General features: G+C 55.0%; 3 protein-coding genes across 3 annotated transcripts; 1 reads left to right on the top strand and 2 right to left on the bottom strand.

The window, feature by feature from the left end:
• Positions 1-2,450: 2,450 nt before the first annotated feature.
• On the top strand, positions 2,451-2,905 carry K489DRAFT_373109 (uncharacterized protein; the record flags this gene model as incomplete). Its single annotated transcript, XM_033603396.1, has 2 exons — positions 2,451-2,579; positions 2,654-2,905. The coding sequence occupies 2 exons, from the start codon at positions 2,451-2,453 to the stop codon at positions 2,903-2,905; spliced, it is 381 nt and encodes a 126-aa protein (XP_033456920.1).
• Positions 2,906-3,554: 649 nt separating this feature from the next.
• K489DRAFT_362476 (uncharacterized protein) lies at positions 3,555-6,416 on the bottom strand (the record flags this gene model as incomplete). Its single annotated transcript, XM_033602659.1, has 2 exons — positions 4,965-6,416; positions 3,555-4,655 (listed from the first exon to the last, which is right to left on the bottom strand). Exons 1-2 carry the CDS (start codon positions 6,033-6,035, stop codon positions 3,555-3,557), a joined length of 2,172 nt encoding a protein of 723 aa, XP_033456919.1. The 5' UTR covers positions 6,036-6,416.
• Positions 6,417-7,784: 1,368 nt separating this feature from the next.
• On the bottom strand, positions 7,785-9,886 carry K489DRAFT_325099 (uncharacterized protein; the record flags this gene model as incomplete). The annotated part of the gene is made up of 2 exons (XM_033601808.1): positions 7,785-8,993; positions 9,041-9,886. The coding sequence occupies 2 exons, from the start codon at positions 9,884-9,886 to the stop codon at positions 7,785-7,787; spliced, it is 2,055 nt and encodes a 684-aa protein (XP_033456918.1).
• Between the last annotated feature and the right edge of the window lie 2,662 nt (positions 9,887-12,548).

Below are 12,548 nucleotides of genomic sequence, written 5' to 3'. Positions count from 1 at the left end.
AGTAGGTGTTTCATATTCCACCAGCGTGGGTGCCCATTCGCGCCATCCCCACAACAAAGCGGGGAGACCGCAGGCGTAGTGTCGATCTACCCAATCCACTCGATGCCACTCATCGAATGATTGCAATAACAGGGACATCCACCGCTTCAGGAGGTAGACATCACGTCGACGAAGCAGATTGCGATGTTCCCACTCATAGCGCAGGTTTTCAATTGAGGAACTTAACGGATCTCCGGCATTTTCTTGGGCTATCGCAGCTTTCAATCTTTTGAACGCAGTGGCGGCTTCGTCGCGGTGTTTCTTGTACAGATTCAATCCTTCGCTCATTCGGATAACCATGATCGGAGTCCGGGCGCGAGAGGCGAGATTCTTGATGAGATAGTTGTACATCCTCATCGTCGGTTGAACGCGGTAAGGCTCGCCAATCATTGTATCCCATAAGCTTTGTAGGCTCTGCACAGGCAGCTGGCCTATCTTGCTTCCGTCAGCTCTTGATGTTCCTGTCCGATCAATGGACAGAACGAACGTCCTCTCGAAGAGTTCATCCCAGACTTGCTCGTCGATAAATAATCGATGTTGCTGCGCGATGTGGTCGATCACACGCAGCGCTGTAGGGATATCATTGTTGATGCCAAAAGCGTGCGCTATGGTGACGAGGAGAGCTTGACATGGCCGCAACGGTAGGCTTTCTCCGATTCGCTGAGATGCATCTTGAGTAAGAGCGCCCTGCTGGATTGTGTCAACGTCAATCTCCCATATCTTCTTCAAAATGGTCTTGACCTCGCTCACGCGGCCTTGACGAGCCGCTGCTACGATCAATATGCGATAGCTCTCTTCGTCCGGAGCAACACCTTCCGTCGACATTGTGTCGAAGACATGCTGTGCCATGGTCAAGGTGTCGGCAGAAGCTATATCAAGCGCGGAGAACTTTGCCCGGCGCTCTTCTCTCAACCGGTTTTTCTTGTTGAAAGGGGTCACTCGTACTTTCTGCCTGTGCTGGTGTCGGTGTCTTCCGTTCCAAACATGCGCGGCCATGTAGTGGTTGTAGCAACGCGTGTCTGGTGTGTGACCATCCCGGAGCAGTGCGCCCCATGCAAACGATGCCATCTTGTGGTTGCCAAGATCCCGAGCACTTCGCAGGAAAACGACGTAATCATCCAGGCTCAGTTTTGAGCGGCCGTCATCAAGTCGAATTTCGACTATTCGTACCACCAAGTCTGAATATTCCCTGGCCACTCGGTTGGCCGAAGCGATGCCTAGTTGTCGCACCTTGCCGATGCTGAGATCACGATGCACCGATGTGATGTCGTTGACGAGCAAGCTTGGTTGCATGATCATGAGGATCTTGGAGAATGTCTCATTCGACAACGCCTGGATGAACAGATAGTCGTTTGCTTCATATGCGGAAAGAATGCATCGAACCACCAAGTCGGCCTCCTTTCGGTCAAGAGCAACGGCCAGAGTCGTTCGGTAATCAATGTCTAGTAGTTGATAATCTCGGCTTCCGCTTATTCCTGGTTCATCGATGTCTGTGTACTCATATTTCTGAGCTGCGTCGTCAGCTCCGTTGCTACTATCGGTGTCTGCGGCTCCTACGTAGTCGATAGCTGCGGTCCTCCGGGAAGTCTTCAGATCATATCGATCATCGACAGACTCGTTCAAATGTGACTCCCGGACGGCGGCCTGATGCTTGGAAAAGAAATCGGGAGTATTGCTTTTGGTGTCGAGCCTCTCACCCATCGCAGGGTGGATCTCGTCGGATGTGTCATTGGTATAATCCCGAAAGACTTCGTCAGGTCGAATGACCTTCTGGTCATGGTTAAGCTGATTGTCTGGTCCACTCTGGTTTGTAGGTTGTGGTTGTTGACGCGGTGATGACTTCTTAAGATTCGTCGAGCAGCTTATGGATGATCGCGTAGAGAATCTCCCACCCACACGGTTGGTCGCGCGTCGTGTGGCTCGTGAGAAGACAGGCCTAGGTGAAAAACCATGAAGCGCTCGTGAGCGCAAACTTCCAGTTCTATCATATCTAGTCAAATCCCAAGCAGATCGATGTACTCCAAGGGCAGCATGTGATACGCACGATCGACAAGTCGATGGTCGAGAACTAACCCCAAGTACAACCCTAAGCGAAGACATCCACGCGAACCTGTCCGCCTGACGGCGCTAATTCCGACAGATTCCGCGCCCGATGAAGGCGTGTTTTGACTTTGGGATGGTTTCACACTAGCCAGCGGCAACGGTTTTTCCGCCACGCCACGCGATGTGCTGATGGTGGGGCAGAGGGGCCCGTGTGGCGGACTGATGACACTAGCGCCGGACGCACCCGCGAAATGCGTCGACCTCACAAAAGCCGTCGCGGAAGAATTGGCGATACGTACAACCATCTCCTTTGGACCCGTCGTCGCACATCACACCCTCGCGCGGCCCGGCGAAAACCAAGAGCAGCAATGTCGGACACAGAGGACGCGACGGCCGTCGCGACCGGGAACGAGCCCCTCGACCTGGTGCGGTTGTCATTGAACGAGATTGTCTTCGTCAAGCTGCGCGGAGACCGAGAATTACAAGGCCGCCTTCACGTGCGTACACTACGAGACGGAGCGACGACGGCGCAATTGTCCCAGGCTAACGCAAAATCTGATCTCGGAGATAGGCTTACGACAGCCATTGTAACCTCGTCCTGGGCGACGTCACCGAGACGATCTACGTGGTGGATGAGCAGGAAGGCAACGACGACGACGACAACGACGGCATCAGCACGATCAAGAAGCAGTCGGAGATGTTGTTTGTAAGAGGTCAGTTTCCGCATGAATGCCCCTCGCGGCATGGAGAAAACCCACAATGGAGGGATACTGGACAGGAAAAGGCTGACATTTCGGAACATCCTGAACAGGTGATTCGGTAGTCCTGATTTCGCCGCAACAGTCTCGGTGAGACGGAGGAGTGCATGGAAAGGCCGCGGAAGATGGCGCAATAAAGAGCGTTGGACAAGCGCTCGAATTTGGTCGTCGTGAGGATATTTCTCCGATGCGACGGGCGAGGTGAACACCCACCCGGCGCGCCGCCGGGCTTCTGCGAACCCTCCCCATATGGAGCAGACTCACACGGATGACGGGGATTTGGGAATGTCTATAGGATTGCGGCAGTATGCCAGGGACTTGCCGTAAGTTCATGGCTAGACAGGAGACGGGACGATGACCAAAGTTTTGCCGATTTTGCAAGGGAAGAGATGGCACTCGAGTATCGCGATGGAAAACAAGGACACGAATTATGATGATTGGAAAAGCGCAAGAATACGTGTCATGGATTTCGTGATTCGGGATTCGCACGGGCATTTGTCCAAAATCCCCCCCAAAATGTACGTAGCGCACGCCAAATCAAATGCTCCAGCGCGCAAGAGAAAGCTCCGAGGAATGAATGATAAGGCCGGGCTTCCTCTGCCGATGTTTCTATAATGTGTGACGATTCCCAAATCCAATCTCAAGAAACGTGCAAGAAAATGGTTCCATACCTCTCCTTCTCCCCTGGCGGACGAAAGGCCGAACTCGAGCAACTCACGCCATGACCCACTCGCAAACGAACGAGCTCGAGAAGCCCTCAGAGGTGGCCTTCCGCTTATACTCGGCCTGCGAGATGCCCCTGCCGCTCCTCCCGCCCAGCTTCGTGATCGCCATGAGTCGGACCTTCTGCCCGGGGGAGCCCAGGCTCCGCACGGGGACGTCCGCCCACCAGACCTCGCCGTTCGTTTCCAGAGGGATCATGTCGCGGCCGAAACCCGTGTCCTTGAGACCCTCGACTTGTAGCGCGTAGGGGTAGAGGGCACCCTGGCCGTTGCGCACGGGGTCGTAGTGCGGGCAGATCTTCTGAAAGGCGAAGCGGACGCTCGGGCCGGCTTGGGCGTGGAGGGGGATCTTTTCGATGTTGGGTTGCACGGAGGACCAGTCCATGCCCTCTTCTTGAAAACAGCCGTCGTAGTGTTGCGGGCGACAGCCGTATTTGGGGGTGAGGTTGTAGGTTTCCCAGGAGCAGAACGTGCCCGGGGGCAGGTATTGGTGGACGGAGTCGGGCGGGTAGTGGGAGTAGCCGAAGACTTGGTTGGTCATGGTGAACCAGTAGGGTTTGAAGTCCTTTGTGAAGGTTTGGGCGTTGTTGTCGACGTTGCCGGCACCCCAGCAGGAGTCGATCAGTTTCCATTCGCCGTTGTCGATGCGGACTGCGTTCCAGGCGTGGTCTGACTTGTAGGTGGGCATGGGATCTCCGGGTTTCATGGGTTGATAGGGTCCGCCCTTGCTCGCACCGCTGAGAACCATGCATTCGAGACCGGCCTTGAGCGCCAATGCACTGAACAGTCCAGCATAACCTTCGCAAACGGCGAGTCCAGTTTGGATGGTAGATTGAGGTGTCGATGGCTTCAGCCCCGTCCGGAAATATGACACGACATCGTAGGCGACGTTGTGATGCAGCCATGTGAAAATGGCGCGTGCTTTGTCCGTGTGGGAGGGAAATGGTGCGGTGAGCTGGTTGGCCAGCCATCCCACGTCCGTAGATGGGATGGACTGGCGTGGAAATCTTGCAGCATGGTTGTCAGGCCCCGAGAAATCACGGCAGGGAAGACAGCTCCCTGGGCTCGGCGCCGTTGAGGGAGCTGGCGCAGGCTGAGCATCCCAGCCGATGTTGTCTTGGATGAAATTATTCAGCGACTCCTTGTCCCAGGCTTTACGTAAGGGTCGATAATCAATAGGGTCATCGCTCTTGCCATCGAAATATAGCAGAGTAGGCCAACAGTTCACACCATATCTCTCACCGATCGCTTTGTGATTGCCATTGTCGAACTTGGCGATGACGACACGGTCTGGCGAGAAGCTGTCCGCCACTTCTTTATAAGTCGGCGCGAATTCTTGACACGGCACACACCACGGAAGATAGAAATCCACCAAGGTTGGTCGGCCAGAGCGAAGAACGACTTGATCGAAATTCGAGGGGGTCAATTCCATGATTTCCTGCCCTTGCGCGCGATTTGCATTTGGCTTTGGCTTGGAGGCCTGCAATGCGGCGAGATCCGGCTTGGATGCCATCGGTACAGGTGGAGGTGCGCCGTTCGTCTGCGGCACGGAGCCTGGTCTTACTCCGGGAAGAGGCGGCGGTGTCTGCGTGGCATTGTTCAGGCCGAAACTCAAAGCGGATTGTCTGACTCGGGGTGGCGGAGCTATAGCTGGTCGTGAAGGCTGCGGCGGGGGAGCTGGCTCTATCGCTTGGTATGTCGGCTGGGCTGGTGCATTGCGATTCGGCAATGCTGGAGGACGTGCAACAATTGATCGGGTCTGGACGGGTGGCGGAGGGGTGCTCTCCTCGACGAGGACTTGGTCGACCTTAGGCGAGGATTTGGTCTGACGCAAAGGTCGCAGGCCGGCATATCTGCGTGCATCGGCTTCCTTTTGCTCCTTTGTGCGGTTTGGAGGTAACTTGGGAAGGGAGGCGGGATCATACTCGGGTGCACGAATCTTGTTGTTGCCACCAGATGATGTGATCGACGTGCCGTTGGAGATACCGGAGAGCGACGACCTTGCTGTCGCCACAGAACTGGCCGATTCGTTGGAGCCTCGTCGATTATGGAGATTTCCGGGTGTGCTGGGAGCATCTGATGGGCGCCTTGGTGGTAAGGCAGGCGTGGGTGGTGCTGACGTCTTTCTCGGTGGCAAGGCGGGACCTAGGGACGCTTGCGATGTGCGCGACGGCAATGGCGGCCGAGCAGGAACATTGTTGCTCTCGGAGTGATCCGATTGTAGGGAATTCGCATTGCCGTTGCCCTGGCGTGCACGATCCGGCCGAGCGGGCAATTCAGGTCGCGCAGGAGGTGGCGGAGGCGGCTGGCGTCTTTGGCTGTTGTCCCGCCCGTGAACAACAACAACCGCACTCTGATCTTGCTTGGGCACAAAGCCGGGTCTTGCTGGCAAGGCTGCAGGACCGACTTGGTTCAATTTGAGTGCAGCGATGCGGTCAGCAATGGAAGTCGGCGCAGGTGCCTCTTCCGCCATGTTGCAAGGGTATATGACAAGGGCCGCGTAAGAAGCGGGGGTCTCGTCCTGGGATGATGCACTCCTCCAGCCAGAAGATGAGAGTAGTAGGTAGTCGATGTTTGATGGTCCTACAGAGGAATAACAAATCGAAGTTTGAATACAGGAAATATAATAGATGATGACTAAACAGCGACTGTACTGTAGTCTCGTGAATGTCGCATGGATCCAGGTCGGTATGGCGTGTACAGGAGGACATGGGAATCTGAAGGATTATTATTACGCTGGGCACAGCCTTGTCATTATGAGTCGAGACTGGGGCGGGCAAAGAGTGCCGATGGGGAGGGCGTTTCAGCCCCCAAAAGACGAACCCGCGTAAGGGGAGTCGGAACAGAACAAGAGCGGCAATAACAATAACAACAACTGGAAATGGTAGCAGTCTCGGTTATACTTTGTCCAGTCTGAAATGGCAGCAGTATTCTTTATACTTTGTCTAGTTGAAATGGACGTGTAGTTACATTCGACCATGAATAACCTCGTCCATGCCACTGTGGTCCAAGTCGATGTGACTACCTAGTACATAGGCAGGCAGGCAGGCAGGCAGGAGTCAAATAGTCATGACTACTGGTGCTGTGCCACACTCGTGGTGGGAAACTCTATCCCACCTGCAGTGCAGTACATCCGCTCTGATCGCCACAGTCACGGCACATCGCTGCCGACCTGGAACACATAACAATAACAACACGGGAACTTCCAAGGTTCTCTGTGGGTCAGAGTTGGGTCGCGCGTGTATTGGTCTGCAGTAGGTAGGCAGTGCTGCATGTATGTACTGCTGTGGGATTCCTCTCACCGGTCCTCTCTGGTGGCGGATAATTCGGCCCGCGTGGATCTGACGTGCATCAAATCTGTCGTTGTGAACACCTCCAGGGCTGAGCATTGAATATCAGATTTCGAATGCTCGTAGGACACCACCAGCAGAAGACATGGATATCGTATCGAGGACTCCCGCTGTAGAACCAAGGTGTTCACGCCGGTCATCATTTCAATATGACAAGGAGGTAGACAGGGTTCTCAGCAGTCAAGACCTAGCCTAACGAGAGAGACAGAGACACACACAGAGAGAGAGAGACAGAGAGAGAAAGCACATTCGAGAAACCCGTCTTCGTTGCATAGCGGCCATCGTTGCAAAAGAGAAAAACCAGGTATAAAGAGTCTACCCTCGAGAATAGTCCAAAAAGTTTGCAAACGAAAGAGGGCGTTGCGCGCAAAGAGAGAGAGAGAGAGAGAGAGAGAGAGAGAGAGAGAGAGAGAAAAGGAAAGCTGTGCGGCCGTCAAGTGTGAAAAGCAAAGACGTGCAACCTCTGTCGAATGATGGACGACAGGTTGGTTGGGGGAAGAAACAGAACGATGCAATGCGGAAATCGCGCGGGGCGGGAAAAAAACAATTCAGAGCAACAACGGCAGCAGCAACAATAAGATGGTTCGCAAAAGGAAAAAGCACCGATTCCAGTTCGGATTATTCGTGGGGCGTCGTGAACATATGGCCTTTTGTTTTCCTTCCCTCCGTTCTATTTTGTTTCCCTTTTCTCTTCCGAATCCTTGTGAGTTACTTTGTGTTGTGCCCCCTTTCGTAGTTTAGAGGCGATGCGCACGAATCGCGTGCGGCTTTGGATCTATTGCCGCTATCAGCATGTTCTTTCATGCGAGACATCCGTCGGATGTGTTGCGACCGTAGTCTTCCGTGCGAACAGGCGGTGATCGTTGCAGAGCCTATTTCTTGCGCTTCTTGTTCTTGTCTGGCAGGGCCGGCGCAAGGAAATATCCGTTCGCAGGTACCGCGTTGGGGTGCTGATGAACCACCGGAGGCTCCGTGCCGTCCATCATCACCTCGTCGCCCTTCTTGATGGGAATATTCATGTGTCGCCCGTATCGGCCCTTGCGGCCATTGCCCTCGTCTTCGCTGACGCAACCGTCGATGCCGATACCGGCGTCTTTGCAGCGGCCGCATGGGCGCTGGCGGTCACAGCCCTTCTTACTCTTGCGGCACCGTTGGCACCGAGGTTTGGAGGACAGGTCTTCCTCATTGGGCCCAAGTTGATTCTGGAAGTTGATGGTGGAGCCTACAGAGGCCTTGCGCGATTGGGATGGCAGCGAGGCCGGCGACATTGGTGCCTTTGTGGTCGGCACGGGTGTCTTCTTCGGCTTGGACATTGAAGGTGCTCGTGGTTTGCCCGCCTTGATCGATGCCCCGTTAGGCACGGCAGAGATGCGCGACTTGCTCTTGACCTTAGCAAATTTGCCGTCGACACTGGGACGTGCGCCATTGGCCTCGCCGATGAATGGTGCGTCGCGCCGGTCATCATACTCGTCGGCGCTGGTGGCATCGCTCGTATGGTCATTCATCAATCGCTGCTTCTTTCGTTGAGGACCAGCATCGCCTCGTGCTGCCGTGGGCAAACCTCTCTTATCCTCGATGCCGTGCCTGACATCCTCGTCGTCCTCGTCCTCGTCGGCAGAGCTGCCTTCGCATGAGGAAGCAGCGTCGGCCTTACCACTCAAGGCGTCGTCGTAGGTAGACGTCGACGTTCGCCCGTGCGAGAAGGCTGCAGGGTCACCGAGGCGCATCAGCTGTAGCGCAACGTCCTCGTCAGAGATGACACTGCCCACGGTGGGATCCGGAGTGGGCAGAATGCCATTCGAGTGACGATGAGATGAATAGCTAGCACCGCTGCTTCGTGCTCCGCGCATCGGACGTGGCATGGTGCTTTGGTAAGGATTGCTAGGAAATCCATTGTGACCATGGACAGAACCACCGACGAAGCTCTGCGGCGACGGCAGCGGGTGTTGATAAGAGAAGGTTTGTTGGTTGGAGAAAGCGTATGGCGACGCCGTGCTGATATGGTTCGCCCGACGTTGAGGAGATGTTGAGGATATAGAAGCGCTTATGGGAATTTGTGGTGGGACGAACAGAGGAAGTTCCTGTTGGCTGTAAGTGACAGAACAAACCTTGGGGATTCCAGTATAACCGAACTTACTGAGCTTTCGAACATCCTCTTACGACGGCCGCCCTCGACAATGTTATCGACGGTGATCTCGGCCTTGATCTCTTCGACCTTGGATCGACGCGAGCTGGTCACCGATCCCTGATCGTCGATGCCGCTGCTGTAGCCTTCGCCGTCACCCAGCGCGCCAGTGTCGCGGCTCTGCTTACGCTGCGATCGCGACTTGGCGCCGGGTGCAGCAGAGACGCTGCGACGGTCCATTTCAGACTGAGGAGACACACTACGTACTCCGGCAGAACGAGCGGCGGATCGGGACGGCGAGCGCGTTCCATGCAGGCTCGGGCGCATTTCGAAAGGTGCGCCCAGAGTAGGCTTGACCGGAGATGCTGAATCCCTGGCGTGTTCACCAAGCACGCTGGGCGGCAATGGCACTGTCCTGACGAAGACGGTCATGTCATAATCGAAGTTGTCAAACGTAGCGATGATGCTGATGCCCTCCTTGTTCTCGAAACTGACTCCGTGCTCATACAGACCCCAAAAGTTTTTCACCGTCGTGATGATGGACTCGGTGGTGTCCTTGGGGGAGAGCATCACTCGCATGGGCAGGCGAGCTTGCAGCTTCGGGTCACCGGGATCCACCAATTGAAAGATGACTTGCTTCTGGTCCTTCTTGGTCGGTGACGCACGAGCATGTCCCGAATGGCTAGAGCCGCCGTAGTGGTTCCTCGCCGAGCGCTGCGAAGACAGGCTTGCAGGTCGTGCATACTGATGCGATTCATGCGGTTGGCTTCCCTGACGGGTTGTGTATGAGTGATTCTGTTTCCTCGCATCGCCGCTCGTAGCAGCGTCATGGGTCCCATTAGACAACATCTTTGAAACGTCCATATTTCCAACAGTCCACCTCTTGAATGGGTTCTTGGGGCAGTGGGAGGTTATTGGGATTGGGTCCAGGCGAGTTGGCGGGTGAAAGACAATGAGCGCCTCTCAGCTCGTCGTCGGCGCAAAAGTGAAACCTGGGCCCTCGAGACGGGCGACGGCAGTGATGTGCGAAATGCTGCAATGACTGGAAGAATTTCGCAGAGTTAGCATATGATACGATGACATCTGCCTGCCATGGCATGGCACTCATTGGATGGGATGCGCAAGGGGAGAGGCGAGGTATCCTGTCTTGAGTCTCGTCCATTGGGACGAAGTGCGAAGATGACAAAATTGAGGCTGATGGGGTTTTCAGGACACCCAAATGGGTCATCGGATGCTCACCTTGGATCGCCAACTACATACAAGTGCTGCCGATGAGAGAATGATGGTGTTCGAAGGGCAAGGTGTCGCTCCTGTCGCCGCCGGACAGCGATGCTGGCTGAGGTGACGACCCGGCGAAATGGGCCGTAATGGGAACAATCGGGAATCAGAGGATCAAATGAAAGAATCGTGATTTGCGACAAGATGACCAGGAAGGACAAATGCGACACCTGGCGAACAGGATACCAAAGGAGCGAGTGAAGGTGATGCGATAGTATGAGAAAGAAAGGCGAAAGAGTGGAGGTGGTGTATGGCCATGCCCTGCGTAGTGAGTGGGTGCAGCGAGAAAGAGACACAGACAGCGCGCGCAAAAGAGAGAGACTGACTGGCCCTCAACGGACGGCGAGGCGCTCCCCGAGTCGCATCCAACACATCCGGACATTAATTCTTCCCTTTAGACGCCCTTCATATATGTGAACTACTGTGCTTGCATGGCAAAAGCACGATCTCGTCTCATAGAGGACATGATGGCGAGGGACTACAATATATCTCTCCTCTCATTTCCTCCATTGTGTGGTCTGATCGAACCAAGAACAAGGTCATGCATGCAGACTACCTACTTTTGAGTATGAGCCTGTGAAGCGCCTCAGGCCTGCCCGAGAAATGTCGTAGGAACGGATTTGAATGGAATCATACAGCAGTAGCACAGCACACCCGGTATGATAATCCTGGACATTAGCTGGAGCCGCGCTCCAACCTCAGCCGTATTCCTCCGCAGGCAGTATAGCCCGGCGATCGAGCCAGAAAAGCAAGATTTGTTTCGGCTTGTGCACCTGTTCACCAATCCTCCTCTTCGCCCTGACGGACCTGCGATATTCTACGAGCGCATCGACACAAGGGACTGCCAGGTTAGCAGTCCCTGTAAGACACTTGCAGTTGACAATTTCGCTTTCAATGGCTAGACAGGATGGGCGAAGAGGGAAGTGGAAACGCCGGTGCGAAGAATGCGACGACATCAGTCTGCCTGAGGTGGCTTCCCTTGGTCGACGTAGCTGCAGAGTGTGCTCGATTTGGAGCAGCGGTCCACGGTGCACCTGGGCGAGAACAATGCGCACCAATCACGTCACGGACGCCCACGCTGGTCATCCGCTCGTGGACAGTCACGTTTGACATCTCGACCGCGGGGGCGCTCTTTGCCTTGTCTCTCCCTCTCCCTGGCACGCATAGATAGAACTAGGAGGCAGGATCTGTGGGGAACCATCACGCCGAGAGATAAAACCTCAAGTGTACGAGTATCATCGTGGTGTGATCTAGAGAAGCGCGCAAAATATCTGCAAGAGAGGGTCATCAATATCCAGCTCGCTCAGCGTCTGTGCGTCTGCGCACCCACGAATGATGATAGGGTTGAGTGCGATGTCATTGGGGTAGATATGCGGGTCCCCTTCAACAGGAAATGACGGTGACCAGATAGCCAGTCACGATGAACCGATCTAGCTTGAATTCATCATCGCGAAGGCAGAAGAGAGGTCGGAGCTGCATTTGCCTCTCGTGGCGGTATCGGCATGCGATGAGATTTCGTGCGTAAACGACCGGGGGAGGAGGAAGAGGAGGGGCAGAGAGAGGCTTGCTGTCCCATCCAGGTGCGCGCCAGAAAGGTAGCATTTACAAAAGTTTTCACCGTGCTACCCATCAGGTAACACTAGACACTATCCGGCCTGCATGGTGGCATGGAAAAGAGAGAGATGCGGTCTGTTCTTGTCGTGATGATCTTGGCGCATCATGGATGTGTATGAGATGGAGTTTGGCGCCGTCTCGGAGAGCAAAATGATCCCGGTGGGGACGGGGTTGTGGGAAGAGCTCGCTAGTTCTGAAGTCCCAACCAGATCTACCTCTACGTATCTGCGTGCGACAGTACCCATGTATTCCGTTTAGCATTGTACTGTACCCAGGTGTACGGACATTGGCAACAGAGAAACACCTCTCCCATCAGCTCAACCTCAAGCATACCTAGGTACACTGGAATTGACAGCAGATCAGTCACCGATCCAAGGTGGAGTGATGATGGAAATTCGTCAATGTCGCATATCGCACCATGGAGCTCGACCCTACGCCAGGACGAAGCTCTCCAGATCGATTACCCTCCAAGAACATCGCCCAGCAGATCCTGTCGAGCTGCTCACTCTCGTTGCGCAACCCAGAACCGACGACTTTGTGCTGGGAGGGGTCCAGCGGCGGCGGCGGCGGCTTGTGCGTTGTCTGCCGAAAGTCGCCCGCTCTCGGGTTCCAGCATCAC

Source organism: Dissoconium aciculare (assembly GCF_010015565.1).
Source record: "Dissoconium aciculare CBS 342.82 unplaced genomic scaffold K489scaffold_12, whole genome shotgun sequence".
Classification (NCBI taxonomy): domain Eukaryota; kingdom Fungi; phylum Ascomycota; class Dothideomycetes; order Mycosphaerellales; family Dissoconiaceae; genus Dissoconium; species Dissoconium aciculare.
The sequence above is the reverse complement of the archived record's forward strand: the minus strand, read 5'-3'. Positions and strand labels throughout refer to the sequence as shown.